The following is a 19,624-nucleotide window of genomic DNA, read 5'->3' on the forward strand; positions in this document are numbered from 1 at the left end:
AAAAGTGTATTAAAGCATAAAAACACAAGCTATTAAGTTATTCGGACTGTCCTATAGAAAACGAGTGGGTAAATTAAAGTAATCCACTACTGACATAGGGCTGCACAGGAATTTGGGTTTTAATGTAGTTTAGAAAATAGGAGAGGCCGTTGAACAGAATCACAAAGTCACTCCTGGAGACTTGGGGTTTCAGTTTGTAGTGGAAACGTGCCACACGGGGTTCACAGGTGTCCTCTGGTTATTTAATATGTGCTGGGGAGCAGAAGGACCTTATCACTGCCAAAGGAAATGCTCCCACTTATCTGTAGGCAGGCATTTAAGAAAAATAATCATATTAGGGGGTTGTTTTTTTCATTCTGAAGTGTTCAGAGAGACCCAGCAGAGATAGACAGCTTGCTCTTCTACTCAGCAGATCAAGGCAGCACCTTTCAGGCTGCTTTTTTTTTGGATAAGATTAAAACTAGTAGCCATAATATGCTGAGGCCTGTATTTCCTGCAGGCTACTTTCCATGCACCTTTTCTTTTTTTTTTCAACTATCACAGAGAATGTCATAGCTGGCGTAGTAGCTGATTAGGGCTGCATGGAATCCTGGCTTTGGCAGGTGTTTGTGATGTCCCTGTTGGCTCTGTTGCTATTATCCAGGAGCAGGAAGCAGGGTTCTGCAGCTTTTCAGGATGACCTACTTTGAATGTAGTGAGTTTATTATGTACATTAGAGCTTAAAGAGGCTCACATTAAATGTGCAAGGAAGAGCAAGCCTTTTTGCCTTGCTAGGAGTGGTGGAGCATTACTACAACTGATCATACCTTGTCATAGAATCAGCCGGGTTGGAAAGGACCTCTGAGATCATCAAGTCCAAGCCTTTATTTTTCTTTTAATTTTTAAAATCCATTCCATACTCCAGGAAAATCCAGTCTGGGGTTTCCCCATTCCATACTCTGGAAAAATCCAGTCTGGGTTTTACCCCATTCTGTACTCTGGGAAAATCCAGTCCGGGTTTTTATCCCATTCCGCACTCTGGGAAAATCCAGTCCGGATTTTCCACCATGCTGTACTCTGGGAAAATCCAGTCCGTGTTTTCCACCATTCCATACTCTGGAAAAATCCAGTCCGGGTTTTTCCCCATTCCGCACTCCGGCCAAAATCCAGCCCGGGTTTTCTACCATTCCGTACTCCGGATAAAATCCAGTCCGGGTTTTCCCCCACCTCTCAAAGCGGCCCCGGGACCCCCCGACAGAGGCACCGCAAGGTGTGAACCCACCCAAGGTGACACCAGAACAATGTTTTATTTATTGTAACGAACACGGAGGATCGCGATGCAATGAATTACTTGTAGGAGCGGCTGGATGGACAACACCAGCCACCTGCATGATAAAAGAAGAAGAAAATAATAAAGCAAAAATATTGTGGTCCTGAGCGAGACAGAGCTAAGATTAGTGTGTGTGTGAAAAGAATCACAAGGTCAAGCTGGAAAGCCGCTTGAAGCATGGCTGTTCTCCGTGGCTGGAAAGCAGTCGTGGGGGCGTGTGGTATGTGGGGAGATAGGGAAACATCTTGCTGGCTGCAGAGCTCGGACCTGGGGTCGGTGGAGAGTAATAAAGTTACAAAAGAGTTCCTCCTGGACAGAGACTGTCTCCCGTGGATTCATTCACCGAAAAGGGTGCTGAGTGAGGGACCTTCGCCGCAATTGGTGCCCCGTGTGAAGCATTTTTTCTGCACCGTGGTGAACGCACAACCCGACAGGTGAGTAGAAAAAAAAAAAAAAAAAAAAAAGAGAAGAAGAGGAAGTTTTTCTTGTGGCCACAGCTCTAGCAGAATAGAGCACAGAGCAAGGAGTCGCAGGGTTGTGTTAGAAATGGGACAGACTGCTTCTCTTATGAGCATTACAGAAGTTTTTGAAGACCACGACCCGATGGGAGGTAAATGCTAGCAAATCATCCTATTAAAATGGGACAGTGGAGCCTGCAGGACGGGAATCCGCTGGGTCATGTAGTAATAATGGGGCGAGGCATCTCTCATGGGCATAGGATGTGGTTTGAAGATTTTGCAACAGATATTGCCTGCAGTGGGACATAAGATTATGGAACCGTTGAGAGTAATAGAGCCTGATATGGGACATAGGAACTACCCGCTCTTTTGGACTTGGTGGGCGACCTCTCCGGGGAGAAAGGAAGATGTATTACCTGCCGTTTCTATCTGTTCTGCTAATCAGCCTATTTATATCTGCTGCTGACGGGGACTTTAGTCACGTCCCTCCGGGGCCGCGCCGCCCGGGGCCACCGTGCGGGATGCCCTGGGGAGCAGCTGGGCCCGAGCGGGACCAGCCCCGGGAATCAGCGCCCACCGTGCGGGATGCCCTGGGGAGCAGCGGGGCCCGAGCGGGACCAGCCCCGGGAATCAGCGCCCGGCCGCACCCCCACCCCCGCTCGCCGCCGTGGCAGCCCTCCCTCTCTCTCCAAGCTCCACAGGAACCTGGAACATGTCGGCACCGGTGGCCACAGTCAGTAAGAAGGGGTTGAACTCCAACCACGAAACTCGAATAAAAAAAAAAACAACAAAACCAAACCAATAAAAAAAAAAAAATCAACAAAATCCGAAATAAGAAGAAGAGAAAAAAAAAAAGAAAAGCTTAAAGCTTAAATGCATGAAGAATGAACACACAGCATTGGAACCATTGCACCTATTTCATAATTTAAGTGCCTATAACTTTGCTCTTGGTAACTTTGAAAAAAAAGGGGGAAGTTATTCATACAGTGTGGTTTGTGCTTTAAAAAGTCCTAGGTACATGTGTACAATTAGATACACACACACACATCACATATCATACCTGAGGTTTGAAGAAAAAAGCTTAAAAATAATACTAAAATTGATGGGAAAAAAAAAGTTAAAACTTCAGACTGATTGATTGATTGATGCTAGATTATTTGTTGTCTTAAAATATGTACATGGAGCTTGCTTTCATATGTGTTTGGATTTCCCTTGGAAGTACAACTGATAGAAAACAATGTAACAAAAAAAAAAAGAAAAAAGAAAGAAAAAAAACCATCAACAAAAAAGAAAAAATAGAAACAAACAACAAAAAAGAGAATATAAAGAAAAATAGAAAATATAAAGAAGAAAAATAACAAAGAGAAAGAAAAGAGAAAAGAGAAAAAAGAAAAAAGGAAAAGAAAAAAAAACCAACCAACCAAAAAAACATAAATGTCGTTTTATCACCTGTGCTTATCCCAGGTGCAGGAAATGTGTACTCTGTATTACAAACCTTGATTTAAAACAAAAAAGGGAGAATATGACACCCCAGATTTTGTCTTCCTGGACAAAATCTGTCTCCTGAGGATTCGTTTGCCACAAACAGTGCAGAATGGGGACCTTTTTTCTACGATTACTTCCGAAAAATCAGCCATAACTCTTGTAACTATACAAGCATACAAGGAGTAAATGCAGTATAACAGTGTGCATCAGACACTGGTGTCCATCTCAGATTGGTGTAAAGCAGCCACGTTACCATATCAGTTTCAGAATGTAGTGGGGATGCAGAACAATTTGCCTGTCACTTATGGAATAAAAAAAATGTCTCTGTATGGCATCTCCTAAATTTATGTTCACAAGATACAAAAAAGGTGACCTAATTGTAGATGCATGCAATACAGTGACACAGAGACAATTCTGTGCTTTGTTTCCTAGAAACAAAGTGTATTTTAAAATTACTCCCCATCATTTTCTTCTTCGAATGAGTCAGTTCCCACTTCTTCATAGTCCTTTTCCAGGGCAGCCAGGTCCTCTCGGGCCTCTGCAAATTCTCCCTCCTCCATGCCTTCACCCACGTACCAGTGCACAAAAGCTCTCTTGGCGTACATCAGGTCAAACTTGTGGTCGAGCCTGGCCCAAGCCTCGGCAATGGCCGTGGTGTTGCTCAGCATGCAGACCGCTCGCTGAACTTGGGCTAGGTCTCCACCAGGAACTACTGTGGGAGGCTGATAGTTGATCCCAACCTGGAAACAGGAATATGAGAGAAAGTTGTATAAAAGCAGGAGCAGAATGCAGTCAAAGAGCTGAACAAGTGTGACTAAAGTTACAGATGCTGGGGTAGAGTGGTGCCACTATCGAAACTACCAGGTGGCAAGTGCCATTACAAATGTCAAAGAGTATGATACGATGCATGCTTGTTTTAATGTCTACATTATTCTTCTCTTTAATGTACACTGGCAAGTTTGTAGCTTTCTTAACAGCTTCTGAATACTGAACATAGAGTTTAACCAAGATACTCTACAGAAATTAATACAGAAAGTTGGTTGCCAGTTAAAAGTTTTCATTGTTAAAGGAGCTGTTTGTATGGCAAATATTTTTCCACTGTTAATTTCTGTATTATTGTTGAAAGTATGTTACCAACACTGCTACATAGCCAGCAGGGAGAGGCAGTATAATGTTTCTGGGTGAAATAAGAGATTTCCTAATATCAGCATTTCCTTTACTGTAAACTGTATCAGTTTTGGTATTTCCTTAATTTTAGATGGTGCTTCAAAGGGAACACTCATTGGCTGTTCCAAAATTAATACTTCTTTAAATTTTAACTCATATACACTTCAGATTTCCACTTATTTAAATAGGTAGAAACCTATGTCAGAGGGATGTTCAAAGGAGAATAGGCACACTTTATATAAATGCATCTTTCTTATGTTCACTGGGAAATACACAAGATTGAAAACTTTAATACAAGTTTTCTGCTAGACTGAAACTGCCCTTTAAGACATTAAAGAGAAGCTCCTGGCAGCCCTGCTCTACTCACCTTGAAGCCTGTTGGGCACCAGTCGACAAACTGGATGGTTCTCTTGGTCTTGATGGCAGCGATTGCTACGTTGACCTCTTTGGGTACCACGTCCCCCCTGTAGAGCATGCAGCAGGCCATGTACTTCCCGTGCCTCGGGTCGCACTTCACCATCTGGTTGTTGGGCTCGAAGCAGGCGTTGGTGATTTCAGCCACCGAGAGCTGCTCGTGGTGCGCCCTGTCGGAGGAGATGATGGGGGCGTAGGTCACTAAGGGGAAGTGGATGCGTGGGTAGGGCACCAGGTTTGTCTGGAACTCCGTGAGGTCCACGTTGAGGGCCCCGTCGAAGCGCAGCGAGGCGGTGATGGAGGAGACGATCTGGCTGATGAGGCGGTTGAGGTTGGTGTAGGTGGGGCGCTCGATGCCCAGGTTCCGGCGGCAGATGTCGTAGATGGCCTCGTTATCCACCATGAAGGCACAGTCCGAATGCTCCAGGGTGGTGTGCGTGGTCAGGATGGAATTGTAGGGTTCCACCACTGCAGTGGAGACCTGAGGGGCTGGGTAGATGGCAAACTCCAGTTTGGACTTCTTTCCGTAATCCACAGAGAGGCGTTCCATCAGTAAGGAGGTAAAGCCAGAGCCAGTACCCCCACCAAAGCTGTGGAAGATCAGGAATCCTTGCAGCCCAGAACAGGCATCAGTCTAGAAAGCAAAAGAGAAAGTAAGAGTAAGGGTTGAAAAGGAATGAAAATACTTTGTGTGAGCTTATCTTGAGCTGAAGGAGAGAGCCACCATTGGCAATATACAATATAGATTTCATGGCAGTTTTTCTTGAGAAAGGCTGGTGATACTCATGCTTTGCTTCCCTCACTGGCTCAGCTTACAACATCAAATTGGAGCTTTATCTGTCCAGGCCTTTACTCTCTGAATTTCACACTTGTTTTAGTTAGTCTAACTGAAACTAGAAATGTACAGCTGCCTAATCCACCCTTCCATATCAGTATTGGTGCTCTAGGGCTGTGCTGATAATGAAGAGTTACATATTCAGAAAGACTTCATAAAAACACCTGGAGGCACACAGCTGGGAAGTGAACTACGGGGTTTCTCTCTCTTGGACTAATGATGATGCCTCTGTATGTCTTGCAATCTCTTTTCTGAACCGTTGGTGGTGTTTGCAGTTAACAAAGTGTTAGTTCTGCCCTTCTTCCTCCTGCAGAATCCAAACTGCTGTTTCAAAACAAATGGGACTTACCAACTTACGGACACGATCAAGCACCACATCAATGCTTTCTTTGCCAATGGTGTAGTGGCCACGGGCATAGTTATTGGCTGCATCTTCCTTTCCAGTGATCAGCTGTTCTGGATGAAAAAGTTCCCGGAAGGTGCCAGCCCGCACTTCATCTGAAGATGAAAGAGAAATTGTAAGAAGCTGCAAGTGCTCCAGTGCCAACAAGTTCTGGGTGTGGTTGGCATTGATGCAACCTTTCGGTCACAGGAGGTCATAATGCCAAAAAACAGATGCTGATGGAGAAGGGAAATGTCTCCTGAGCAATTTTTCATTGTTGCATTTGGTGGATTTATGGCGTATCCTCTATCCAGCCACAGAAGTTATCTCCTCATGAACTTCTCAGTGACAAGTACAGCCAGACAAGTCCCTAGAACTAGAGTGTGAAGAAAATCAGGTGCCCCAATTCTTAGACATCCTTCTATTATTGGAGGGAAACTGTCAGGGTCCCACTTTGAATCCGAGTTGGAGAAGAGCAGAATTTGAATGGCAAAAATATCACGATAAACAAAACCAGACGTTAAATGTTGGTGCAAAGAGAAGTTGTACACACCAGCTATTAAACTGCTGGGGATCCTCCTGTTCCTATGGCTGTAACACCTGTGACAGAATCTGGCATTCTGTGTCACAAGGCAGTTAATTTCATGCTATCTAGGGGTAGACCAAGGGACAAAGGGCTACTTTGTGTCAGTGGAGCCTGGAGGTACACCATGGAGATATTAGGAAAAGTATCCTCATCTCCATTTTGCAGGTTTATTTCTATACTGACCTACTACAGTTGGTTCCAAGTCCACCATTACAGCCCGTGGCACGTGCTTCCCAGTGGCTGTTTCGTTGAAAAATGTGGTAAAAGAGTCATCACACTTGAGTTTGTCTTGCAGATCCTTGAAGGTGCCGTCTGGCTGAATGCCGTGCTCCAGGCAGAAGAGTTCCCAGCAGGCATTTCCTATCTGAACTCCAGCCTGGCCAACGTGAATTGAGATGCACTCACGCTAAGGGGAGAGAGCAGAGGCGGGGGCAGAAAAAACAGTGCTCATTAGTTCTCTTTATTCCTAGTGGTTACTTTTTTCCCAGTGTATTGCTGTTCCAAAAATTTGGTGAACTGTTGTTGTCAGCAGTTCACTTGGTAGTTCAGCCCCACAGCCACGATGAGACTACATGTTCATGCTTGATACTGGGACAGTTCTTTAAAAGATCTATATGCTGTACTATGTAAATGCATGAAAACAGTCAGGAAAAAAAATTAATTTCAATTACACAAGCCCCACCTTTCCTCCTGGATTGGCCCTGCTGAGGAACACATCCCAGTTTAGTTTATTTTTACTCCTGGCTGGAGCCTGACACAGCCATGTGGTATCCTTCAACTTTATGTAACCCAAGACAGGGGATGCCTTTTGATCCTTCTCCCCTCTGACAGCAGGCTAGCGTGGAAACTTGGAAGAACTGCTTTAAGCAATATTCACCTAAGGAAATAGTTTCAGATTCTCTCGGTTGAAACAAATGTTCCTTCCAGCTCCTGAGCATCTATTAATTTTACATTGCAGGTCCATTGCTTATCAGGCAGTGCCATTGCAGCATAGAATGTTTATTTGCCTAATTTTGGGCATTGTTTCTGTGGCAGCCAGGAAAAGAAAACAAAGTGTGTAACACCAGGCTAAAATTGCCAATTGCTCCAAAATCCTTTACACTTAAAAGTACAGGAGCACGAAGGCCCTGGTGCTGGATTTCATAAGTTCACAAACAGCATTATAAAGCAAATACTTCTGAGTTAGTCCCAACAATTACAACACTGGGTGTAGTGAAGGCAGTTTTTTGAGGAGAGACTTGTTTCAGGCACGTGGAGTTTTTCACCTTTGGTTCTAATTTGGAGCAATTGTAATTAAAGATGGCTGAGCTCTGGTTTTGTGATCCCAGTGGCCCTGTCTATACTAGGGAGTAAGAAGAAGTCAGGTTGTAGCACTGAACACTGGCCTGTGATCGCCTGTGCTGACTGATAATTAGCACGCTCTGGCACAGTCTTGGCTTAGGCCAGTTAATACTTTTCTAGACAATGCTTGGGTACAGAATAGAACTCATTGTCAAGAATGGTTTCCAGTGAGCAGCTCACTGACTCCTGCCAAGCTTTGGAGAGGGAAAGAGAATCGAGGTGCCTAATTATGAAGCAGTCCATGCTACCTGGCTTCAAGGGCAGAGGATGGTCCTAATTTAATTTTATTTTGTAATATTGCATTTAGAGATAACCAATGACTTAATATCAGACTTGACCAATAACTTTTTTTTCTTTAATTCTTTAATTTCTTTAATTCTGCAACTGCTTACCCTGCAAAATCATCCTGTGACCTGAGAACGAAATTCCCCAAAAACTAAATCCTCAGGCATGATGTGTGACCAGCAACATCTCTGGACCAGTGTTTTCTTCACAAATTGACATATATATAGCTAAAGATATTTTTTCAGAAGCAACTAGAATTTCAAAAGTCATCACTGCCCCGGTTAGCCTTCCCCAGAAGTTCAAACGAACATGGAAAGTCAATTTAAATATTTCATTCGATAAAATAAATTATTTCTATTCAGTACTCATTTCTAAGATCCTGACTCTGCAAATGCATGTGCAGCAGCATGTGTAATGTGCTCTCAAGTGTACTTGCACAACCCTGTGTTTCTCAAGTGAGTTGTGCAAAAGTCTCTGAGTTATTTCAGTAACAATGAGGCTTCATAGGTCAGTGTGTCCCAATCTGGAGGATTACTCGGGAGACACTGAAAGCACATGTGGGCTTAGAGAATTCAGTTAATGCTGATTTTGCACAGGGCAGGCTCCTGCTTTTCTTTTAAATCCCAGTGTGAATCTGTGAGGCTGGCAGCAAGAAAAAAGTAAGGTCTTTTCCTTTTAAACGCAGCAATGAGGCCAGCTGACTTCTTAAAAGTATGCCTTTTAGAGCAAAGCTACAATTACAAGTCAAGCAATACTTTGAACCTAAAGAGCTGCTTTGCTCAGTTCCTCAGATCAGTAGAGGAATTGATCTGTTTTTGCACAGATGGAACAAGTGAATGCTGCCTTAGAAAGTTAATATTGTAAAGCTTAGTAGAGGACTACAGTTGAAGATTTTCCTTTTAGATTGAGTTTTCAGCTGCACTAGTTTGAAACAGTGTCTCAACCTTAGCTTTTGAGCCATTCCATTTTCTCCTACCCCAGCAGTAATTTGGAAATATTCTGCCAAGCAGAGAAGACACTAACAAAGAGGTTTCTGATTTTGCATAGTAAACAGCATTAAAATAGACACCAGTCTTTTAGCACGGAAGGGACCGAGCCTTCTCCAGAGTCACAGGCTGAGTAAACTGATCTTTACATGATATTTAAATTTGGACCCTACTCCAAACTCATGTTTCACATCCCACCACTAATGTACCAGGACAGGCCTAACAAACTGTGTTTTTATCTACCAAGAAACAGCAGAAAGGACAAGGTCCTGTGTGAAACTAAACAGCTTTGACTCTTGAAAAAACAGACTAGTACGTGGCTCTAGTATATGCTGCACAAAGGCAGACTTTATTCTTCTAGCTGTTCCAGAAACTTACTCACTACCCTAGGTCTGGGGAGCCTGTGGGCATGTGTATCTTGCTTGCAAAACGAGCTCTCTCCTTTTGGACCTGCAGCTGTACTGGCAGAAAGTAACATAGTTCTCTGCACCAAAATTAGACTCAGTGCTAGACACATATTGGGGTACAAGGTGAAATTTTTCACATTCTAAGAGGTTTTGAGAGATTTCTACAAATTTATAACAAACCCCCAACTCCTGAAAATGAAGGGCCTTTTTTTTACTTACTTAAATGCATACATATATAAAAAGATTCATGGACTCCAGAAAAACACATGCATACACCATATAGCTATGGGCAGTGCAGCCATTGGGGCTAAATTAATTTAAAACAGACTAAAAAGTAACTTTTTTCTTTTATTTCTAAAAAAAAAATAATATTATCTCCTATGAAAATGAACCAGTGTTGAGAAAACGTCATCACAACAGAAAGTGCTAGGCAGCTACGACTCCAGATCTAATTTATCTTATAATTACGCTAATTAGGGACTCTCTGAAGAAAACTTTGCCTCACCATGCCTTATTGCTTCACTGTGATTTTCTGACACTCCTTTCCCGTCCTCTTACGTGGTAATCGGTGCGTGAGACCAGGGTTTTGTGGCACAAACTACTGATAACAATGGCAGTTGTTACCTGCCCACAGTCCTCCCCGCCCCTATATGACTGCTGCTCCCACATCCCCCTTACCATGGTGTCTCCAGCGGCGTTTCCTTCCCGTTGGGATCAGTGGTGGCAGGTCTGTGCAGGAGCCTGGCTCTGGGCTGCAGGGTGGGAGGCACAGCCTGGGCCCAGCACCCAGCACCTGCTGCGGCGCTTCAGTGTCACAGCGCGGGGGGAATAGGTCACCCTGCTGCACCACTGCCTCCTGCCCTCCCCACGCCCCACGTGAGCAAATCCACCCAGGCAGGGCTCAGACACACCCCAGACTTCAAACTCAGTGCGGCCAGGTTTGGCACGCTTATTAAATCAAGAGCGTGGCCATGCAAAACACAGAACACTCTACTTTCAAACACCTGAGGATTTTGTATCACCTACCAGGCACGTGCCTTCCCCAGTCTCCTGTTCTGCCAATGTATACATGTGTAGATGAAAATCACTCCTAAGTTCGAACAGAGAAGGCATAAGAGAGCAAACAAATGGAAAAGAGAAGGGTACAAGAGAAACAAAAATAAAGAACGGGAAAGTAAACATAATTACCATTCTGGAGTGTGCTCTACCAGTGCTCTTAAATGACCTTCTGGCTTCTCTATTAATGCCTCTCTATTAACATTTCAGTTGATTCTTATTGCTTCTCTTCCTGTGCACAGTCATCCGGGCTGTCAGCAGTGTGGGACAGCATTCAGTACAGATTCTCACTCATCTGTCCAAACACAGAAAGAAATTTGATTCTTATTGCAGTGTTTATTGCAGGACAGAGCTGGAGGCATCACACCAACGTTCTGACATGAAATTAGGGCAGTTGCCTCCACCACTTTGCTCCTTCTGCACTAGTTCAGCATTGGAATACAGCAGAGAAATCCTCATGTTTGCAATTCCAAGGTAACAAAGAGGAAGGCATGTTTAATTGCTTGAATCTGAGTGATATGTATCCCCTGACTTTATAAATGTACTGTTTATTATGATGTTTAATCAGCAGAAATTTAAAAAGATAATTCCTAAAATGTAGGTTAGTCTACTTTGATGTGATGATATTAATAGATTGTTCTGCTGCTGTTGACAACCATTTTCTTTAACACGTACATTTTAACAGTGAGAAATAGTTTATACTGGTTTTTATAAACTCACATTTAGTTTGGTATAGTCTTTATTTGACTGGTCTTTACATAAACCTGCAAATCACTACTGGCTAGGAAAAGCTAGAGGTTCCTAGAGCCACCTATATTTTTTTACAGACAAAGAATTTCCATTATTATTTCTATCTGCTGCTTTGTTTAAGTTCAGTCTCACAGTTCTCCAGGAAACGATCAGATTGTTGCTTTGAGACTAAGGAATAGGTTGTTCTAGTGTTGTTGTTTTAGTGTTCTTCTTCCAGGGGAAGTGGTAACATTCCAGAAAAGCTCTGGTGCTCCAGAGAATCTGAAATGTTAATGCTCACAGCTTCACCAGATATGAGCTCCGTGCAGAGCATCACCTCAGGAAAAAGTCTCATGGCAAATAGTTTGAGAAGTCCACCATTCAAACCTCTTAGGCACACTTGAAATCAACATGTCAGATCTAGCAGCTACAAAACTAAAAGAGCTCTGTGAATTACTAAATTATTTGCAACTTAGTCCTTTGTGGCATTTTCTCTGCTCCCTCTAGCCAGTGGGAGTACAATGGCTAAGTCTCTTCTCTCTAGAATCAATTGATCTTGAAGAGCCTGAGGATGAGCCTCTTTTAACTCTTTTAACCTCTTTTAACTTGGGGGGGTGTAAGTCTTTTCAGTTCCCACACATTGTAAAACCTTCTCCAGTAAGTGAATGGAGATCTAAACGCTTCCCTATGTTCCCTGTGGAACTGCTTTCTGACATTCTGTTGCCACCTGCTGGGAGAACCGACAGGCATTTCTGAAATCCCCAAGTCTGGTAACTCAATACCTGCATAACACTGCTATGTTGATAAAATACTGGCTTTCAGGCACTATCCCTCAAATAGAGAAAGGTGGTCTGTATTTTCAAAATTAATTATAAATAAAAAAATTTAAGTACATGTTGGGATACAGTTGCAAAATAATTTTCGGCAAAAATCGTCATATACAAAATTTATCTACATAATTAAAAAATTTTAGAATTAGATCTGTACTTGTAGAATTTTCTCCCATAATGCAGCAGGTTCAGAACTATATTTCTAATATAAATATATATCCATCTTATAAAGATGAATACCAGGTACTTTATTCTTGGTAGTATTGTTCTTGGCCATCCCAAAATGCAGACTCGTACCCTACCAACATCATCAGTTGATTAGATCTTGTCAGATTCACACACTGAACAATTCCTATATTTAGTTCAAATATGCCTGTACAATGAGGGCACGTAGTGAAACATTTCTGGAAGTTATTTGAAAACTCTGATACACTTTGTAGTGTATTGATACACTTTATGTATCAATACATTAAACACAGAACTTTTCATATACAATCACAACACAAACAAGAAACTCCACAAAGAGGCAAATCAGTAGTCACTTTATTATGAAAACTAGATATTGCAGTTTCAGTATTAATTGCAAAAAATCCCTGATAGCTTATTTCTGCCTTCTTGCCCTCTGATGATGAATTAAATATAACACAAACATTAAATCAGTAGTACTCAAAAAAAGTGAGGGTTACCAACCTACACTTAAAGTTGAATGTTAAAGTCCTGGTAAAGGAGTGGCTACGACATTTAACAGCATACTAAACATTACATATGGCTTGCTGAAACCACTGGTCCCAACTTCCAAGATTGATGCTGGAAGACTAGAGCAAAAAGTCTTCCTTACCTACACAGCCAGTTTGGTGAGAATTTGGCCTGACTTCAGAGTGAAGTTTGCTATTTTGTCAACTGGCTTACAAAGGACTTAAGGTGAGGCCTTGCAAAGCAGGAGGCCAGTAGACACATCCTGGTCATTTCTTCAAAGAGCTCAACTCCAGACAGAGCTTCTGTGTTTTACTCTACCTGGTTTCCCATCAGTTGTTGCTTGCAGAACTGTAACTACACTTAGAGGTGGCTTACAGGAACCATTTAGCAATATCAAAGGCAGTTCTTCCCTATGTGTGCAGAGTGTATAACAAATAATTTCTTTATATGGTGAAGCACTCTATCCTGGTGTAGAGTCCTGGCAGAGACAAAAACTCTGGGGTGGGATATGGGATTGGTTTTGGTTTTACTCTTGAGACAACCTGGCAAGGTCATTACTGCATTCCTGAATGACCTGGCCCAGTCTGTCTGACAGTAACGCTGGAGCGTTTCACTTATCGGGATAATACGAGATTAAACAGACAACTGTTTTTAGCAGTGAAGATGGAACTGTTTTCAAAGTGTAGTTCCTGGTAGACAGCAAAGCAACAGGTCACACACAGTTTGAAGGTGCTAACAGGCCACCCCTGTGAAATAAAAAAGGAGCAGCCACCACCTCGAAGTATGGTTATTGCTAGAGACAAAGGGCACTACTGTGGTAAGACACCACACTGGAATCTACATTGGCTGAAAGTAATATTTTATTAGGTCAGTGCTCTCTCCTTGGAATTTACCTTTTGTCAATCCATGATGGATGGATGGACGGATGGAGGAGAAAACAGTTCTACCCCAAACCTCCAATGTCTGCCCCAAGTGGCCAGAAATGGAGTTGGTCTGGTGACAGATCTGCAGGTGGACTGATTTTCTTGCCACTGATCTAGGGAAGATCTTGGGATCTCAGAGACGTACCTCTTTCTATAAAAATAAACTTTTGTTCTGAATGACAAGAGCATTGTTAAATGGCTCCCACCTAACTTTGGATACTGGGGGGGCAATTCTAGACATACAGAGATTTTCTGAAGTCTACATAAACAAAGCAAGAGGTAGGGAAAGAGTAAAACAATGCAACAACTTCAGTTGTTCAACTAGACAATAACAGAGAATATAGTTTAAAAAAATAAATCTATTTCCTTACCACCACCACGTGCTTCTAAGAATGACTATGCGTCAGGCAAGCACAAAGTGCTGTAATTTGCATTTAAGAAGAGTAGATACCAGCACATGCTAACAGTCTTTGTGTCCCACTACCATGGCTTTCTGGCTTAAATATGACTAAAATCCAGTGTGCCTATGTAAAGAGGTATCAGTCACAAGAGAAAACATGGCCTTCAAAATGCAATAGGCTTGACTTTCTCCAGTGTTTTTCTTTCACATGCTTGTCCTAAATCCCATGTTGCAGGAACTGGGCTTTTCAAATGTCTTCAGGCAAAACAGAATATTCCCCTAATCACTGGTACTCCATTGCCTTTTACAGTCATGCCTCCAGGAAGATTATTTCACTTGTTCAGAGAACTGCTCAGCATTCACAAGGATGAAACCTTCTTCCATAGTTCATAACTGGCTACACAAACCTCACTTAAGAGCTACATCCAAAACAAAGGGTTTGAAAAGGAGGATTCTTATTCAGTTGTAGATAATGGAAGGAGTGGCTTTACCCTGGGTTGGACAGGGCCAAGAAAAGTACCAGGAATACTTGTGGTTTCAAATTCCCTGACTGAAGAAATTAAGGTATCACCACCCAGGAGTCCACAGTTGGTCATCTGAGATTTCAACAGTTCTCAAAGAGCCTGGTAACATCCTCAAGACAAGCTGACACTTCTAGTGATGGAAGACACTTAGTCTCGAATTGGAGGCCTATGGATTGGAGAAAGTACAGCTGCCCAAGCCTGTCGGAAGAGCTGGACCAGTTTATAAATGAATGGCAGTGATGTGGGAGAAGCTGCAAAGCAGAACAAAAAGCAAAAGAGCCTTTCATTACAGAAGGTAAAAACTAAGATACACTAAACATATTAAGAACATATTAAGAAAAAACTAATCCCAACTAGAATTAATCAAAACCTAGTTCTCTTACTTCCTTCTGTTCAGGCTGAGTCTAGAATAGCTCTGCTTGCCTTTCACAGTCTATACCTTGTCTGATCAAAAGAGCTGAGGATGGAATAACTGTTTTCAGAAAGCTGGTGTTTGTAGAGCTTCATCTTTCTACACGGACTGCAACTGGAAACATTAGAAACAAGCCTGACACTAAGTTCCTGGCCACCCAGTTTTTGTGTCTCCCTAAGATGAGACATTTACACAGACCAAATCTATTAAAAGCAACTCATTTCTTCTCCATAATCATAATGGAATTTTTAAAATTGGATATCTTAATCCTGTACCTGGGTCTAACCTCACCACCACCAGGTACAGCAGAAAAGTAGCCAAGAGCATCTTCTTGTAAGGAAGTAAATAGAAGTGGCTTGACATGGACCTCAGTGCTCTACGTAGCAATGTTAACATGGTCAAGAGCTTTTGGGACAGAGCTCCTGTAAAACAAGAACAGAAAGGCTGTTAGGGCAAAGTAAAGTTTAAATAGTAATCACATAGATACAGATAATAAGAAACTAAGATACTAGAAGTCTGATTGCATGAGGGCTGGGTTGGGTTGTTTGGGGTTTTTTTTATAATAGGGCACAGAGAGACAGTACCATTTTGTAATACAATTCATTATAACTCTTTTTTTAAGCATCTACTTTAGTATGATATGATCTGGTACCACAGCAGTGCCAGTCTCTCTCCTGGAAGATAACGCCAAGTGATTTATAGTTGTGGAGAAGAAGCAGTACTTTAAATGCTAGACATACATTGTTCCATGGACTCAACTGCAAATGGAAATGAAGCAAAGAGCACACAGAGCCAACAAAATCTACCCTTAAAGGACTGCTAGGTAGTTTTAGCTTTCCTTTTTACCTTAAAAAAACCCTCCACATTTATTCTGAAGTGCTTTTGTACCTGGACAATACTTCTCATCTCCTGATGTTAGCAGAGACTAAATACACTTTGCAATTGCCAGCAAAAGGACAGTCTTTTATTTCCTGCTGTGATACACAACGGGACTTCCTCACAGCTGGTGTGTCATGCCAATGTTCTTAATACATAGTCAATGCTTGCTACCCTTTGCTACCAAGGGACCAATTTGAACTAAAACTATAAAAAAGAAGCGCAAACAAGAGAGGCAAAGCCTACCCAAAACACTTTCTGTCGCTGCGTCGTGCTGCTCTTCAGCCACCGAGCGCATCTCTTCCTGCTGAGTCCACTGACACCGGCTCTCGCCAATGGTGCCAAGGAATGCCAGCTGCTGCTCGCTGTCCAGCACGTCACAACCACGGACAAGCTCTTCCGCGCCCTCAAACCGGCCGAGCGGCAGCAGCACTTGCAGCAGATAGAGCTCCAGCAGGGAACCGTACTCGGAGAGGCTCTTGTTGGTTTGGTCTCTCAGCCAGCTGCTGCCAACCTCCAGCATCACCTGGGGCTCTCCTACTTTGCTGTACAACAGGATACTGGAATACAGGGAAAAAAATATTAGGAAGTACTAACTCTTCGTAAAAGCTGAGATGGCTGACAGTTACTGCCCACAAGCAGGTATCATGAGGATATGAATCAGGGTCTACACCTGAAGCACAGAGAGATTTCTGCAACACACAACAGTGACAACACAGCCACTGATGTTACCCTCTCAGCATCACCCCTTTTGTACCACCATGAAGCAACCTTGCAGGCATGCTCCAGCACTCACAGGTCAAGAACAGGCCTGTCCCAGATCTCACCTTCATCCTCGCTTACACCACGCAAAGTGGGGATATCACGTAATACTCAAGCCTGGCCTGCTGTTAAACCTAAAGCAAGCCCTGTGTATATCTGACAGCAACAGACAGAAACTCACCACAGCTCCAGAACTTTTGGAGGCAGATGTTCAGGGACATGGTAATACTGTAGGACCCAAGACAGAACTTCCCTCCACCGGTTCATCTCAGCCAGTGCCTGAATCCCCACAACACAAAGGGAGCATTTCACTTCTGCAGAACTGGTAATGAAGAGACACTTAAATAAGTGCTTCTTACAACCACATTGCCCCTTGCATCCCTTCCAGTGAGCTGCAGCCCAGCCCAGGGACTCCACAGTTCTCTGGCAGCTGCTCCCCCACCTTTTCTAGTCCTTGCCCCCCATAAAAAGGAAAATTCGACCTCGAGAAGATGCACTGAGCCTGTATCTCTGGGAGAACGGAGGGGAGGCTCCTGGGCACACCTCGCTTCCCTCAAACACGCACAGATCCATTCCCATGAAGCATGTTAATACTGACAGGCAAATAGCAGTCAAAGCCAGGTTGGGTTTTACATGGATAGTAACTTGCTTTCTTAGCGATGAGCCCATCCTCCCTTAATTTGGATAATTAAGAAAAAAAGCTGTGCAGAGCCACAGCAAGGACCATAGGTGCTACTGCCATTCATACATATAACATTTATATCCCAATCTAAGAGGCTCCTAATGCCCCGGGCAGGGGGAGGGGGAAGTTAAACTTTATTTTTAGAAGTTATTATTTTTTATTAAAAAAAAATTAAACCCCAAAAGAAATGAAACCCCCAAGGAGGGCAGGCACGGCCAGCCAGGCCGCTTCCCAGCGCCAACCCGTCCCCTCCGCACGCCCGGCACCCGCAGTCGCACCTCTCGGGGCCGTGCCCGGGCCCGGGGCCGGCTCCCAGGCTCTCGCAGCCCGCCTCACACCTCTCCACGGCGGCGGCGAAGTCCCGGTGCAGCACCAGCAGATCCGCCGCCTCCTCCAGCAGCGCGGCCGCCTGTGCCTGTGCCGGCGCGGGGCTCCAGGCGGGCGGCTCGCCCCGCATGGCGGGAGGGCTGCGGGCACGGCCCTCCCCGCACCCGCACGGCTCCGGCTCCAGCTCCGGCTCCGGCTCCAGCGCCGCCACCGCCCCCGCCGGGGCCCGGCTCCGCTCCGCTCGGGCTGCCACCGGAACAACGAGAGGGAGCCCCGGCCCCGCCGCCTCCCTCCGGCAGCGGAAGGGCCGCCCCGCCGGGCATCTTCTCCCGGCCCCGCGGGCCGGCGGGACGTGTAGTCACTGCGGCCGGGACCGGCGGCTGCGGGGAGGGCAACGGGGCAGCGAGGATGGTTGGGGGACTGGAGCGTCTCTCTTTACCAGGAAAGGCTTAGGGAGCTGGGCCCGTTCAGCCTTGAGAAGAGGCGGCTGAGAGGGGAATTTTATATATATGTATATATACACACACATATATATATGTATAAATCTCTAAAGGTGGGGTGCCAGGAAGATGGAGCCAGGCTCTGCTCGGTGGTGCCAAGCAATAGGACACGAGGCGACGGGCAGAACCTGATGCACAGGAAGTTCCACCTTAACAGCAGGAAGAACTTCTTTACTGAGCGGGTGACCGAACAGGTTGCCCAGAGGTTGTGGAGTCGCCTCAGTGGAGATGCTTGAGAACCATCTGGACACAATCCTGTGCCCTGTGCTGTGGGATGACCCTGCTTGAGCAGGGAGGTGGGACCAGATGACCCGCTGTGGTGCCTTCCAGCCCGATCCGTTCCGTGATTCTGTCACTCTGCGGGGATCAGCGGTGGAAAGCGGGGTCTCGGGGGGCGCTCCGAGAGGCTCCGGCCGCAGCTGGAGCGCGGCTGTGCCGGGGCCGGGGTCGGTGCCTGTCCCTGCCGAAAAAACGCCTCTCCTCCAGTTCCTCCCTCGTGTGGCTGCCGAGGGAAAAGGCCGAGCCGGCGGGTCCCGCCGCCGCCGTTCTCCCCGCGGCCGCCGGGCGTCAGCCCAGCCCCGAGTGTGTCCCAGCCGAGCTGGCTGCGGCTTTCCTCCTCCTGGCCAGGCACCGGGAGAAGGAGTTTGGCGCGGTGCTAAAGGGAAAGCGCTCCCCACAGCTCCAGCAGCACCGCCGGAGCGGGTGACGGATGCCCTCCGCTCCTGGCCGCCTCTTCCTCCGGGGACTTCTCGGGCATCTCGTGTCCGCAGTTTTAAGCACATTACGCTGTTAATGGAGTTCGGGCAAAAAACAGTGTCTCCATCAGCGCCCGGCAGGCAGCGATTCACATTCTTCTTCACTTGTTATTTAAAAACAACAGGGTGTCTTGGTAACAAGGTAATTATGGCAGTCAGCTCAAAACGCTCTTCAAAAATTAATCTGTGTAGGAGAGGCAGGATTGATTTATCTTGTAATCCTGTCCCTCTACTATCATTATTTAATTAAAAAAAATCAAACAAGATAACGCAAAACATATTAAAGAGTAAAACACATCCTGGAAAGGGGAGTTTCTATGCCATTTCAGTGTTGGCAGCAGGGAAGAAAGTGTGGAGAATATGATTAAAAACTTGATCTCAACTCTTTTTCTAAGTAGCTATTTCTGTGAGGCAGGGCCATGTACCTGCCCCTCACGGCAGCAGCAGGAGCACTTTGCAGGAGCAGCTTTTACACAGTGGTGGATCCAAAGGGTTTG

General features: G+C 44.8%; 2 protein-coding genes across 2 annotated transcripts; both read right to left on the reverse strand.

The window, feature by feature from the left end:
* Window positions 1-3,628: 3,628 nt before the first annotated feature.
* On the reverse strand, window positions 3,629-11,001 carry TUBA8 (tubulin alpha 8). The gene is made up of 6 exons (XM_039383261.1): window positions 10,844-11,001; window positions 10,682-10,745; window positions 6,820-7,042; window positions 6,018-6,166; window positions 4,787-5,467; window positions 3,629-3,992 (listed from the first exon to the last, which is right to left on the reverse strand). The coding sequence occupies exons 2-6, from the start codon at window positions 10,724-10,726 to the stop codon at window positions 3,705-3,707; spliced, it is 1,386 nt and encodes a 461-aa protein (XP_039239195.1). The 5' UTR covers window positions 10,727-10,745; window positions 10,844-11,001; the 3' UTR covers window positions 3,629-3,704.
* Window positions 11,002-12,790: 1,789 nt separating this feature from the next.
* Window positions 12,791-18,141, reverse strand: PEX26 (peroxisomal biogenesis factor 26). The gene is made up of 5 exons (XM_027726658.2): window positions 17,824-18,141; window positions 17,045-17,185; window positions 16,348-16,661; window positions 15,501-15,647; window positions 12,791-15,064 (listed from the first exon to the last, which is right to left on the reverse strand). The coding sequence occupies exons 1-5, from the start codon at window positions 18,000-18,002 to the stop codon at window positions 14,961-14,963; spliced, it is 885 nt and encodes a 294-aa protein (XP_027582459.1). The 5' UTR covers window positions 18,003-18,141; the 3' UTR covers window positions 12,791-14,960.
* Between the last annotated feature and the right edge of the window lie 1,483 nt (window positions 18,142-19,624).

This window comes from Pipra filicauda, unplaced genomic scaffold (genome assembly GCF_003945595.2).
Source record: "Pipra filicauda isolate LSUMZ 115617 unplaced genomic scaffold, ASM394559v2 scaffold2_size9829703_pilon, whole genome shotgun sequence".
In the NCBI taxonomy this organism is placed as follows: Eukaryota; Metazoa; Chordata; class Aves; order Passeriformes; family Pipridae; genus Pipra; species Pipra filicauda.

Excerpts from the sequence above, each read along its gene's own strand:
- TUBA8 (XM_039383261.1), bottom strand. The coding sequence starts at position 10,726 with ATGTATACATTGGCAGAACAGGAGACTGGGGAAGGCACGTGCCTG. Across the intron at positions 7,043-10,681 it reads CTGGGGAAGGCACGTGCCTG|CGTGAGTGCATCTCAATTCA; the intron begins GTAGGTGATACA and ends CTCTCCCCTTAG. Across the intron at positions 6,167-6,819 it reads CTTGGAACCAACTGTAGTAG|ATGAAGTGCGGGCTGGCACC; the intron begins GTCAGTATAGAA and ends TTTCATCTTCAG.
- PEX26 (XM_027726658.2), bottom strand. The coding sequence starts at position 18,002 with ATGCGGGGCGAGCCGCCCGCCTGGAGCCCCGCGCCGGCACAGGCACAG. Across the intron at positions 17,186-17,823 it reads CCCGGGCACGGCCCCGAGAG|TTCTGCAGAAGTGAAATGCT; the intron begins GTGCGACTGCGG and ends CTTCATTACCAG. Across the intron at positions 15,648-16,347 it reads AGCGACAGAAAGTGTTTTGG|GAGCTCTGTCCCAAAAGCTC; the intron begins GTAGGCTTTGCC and ends CTTGTTTTACAG.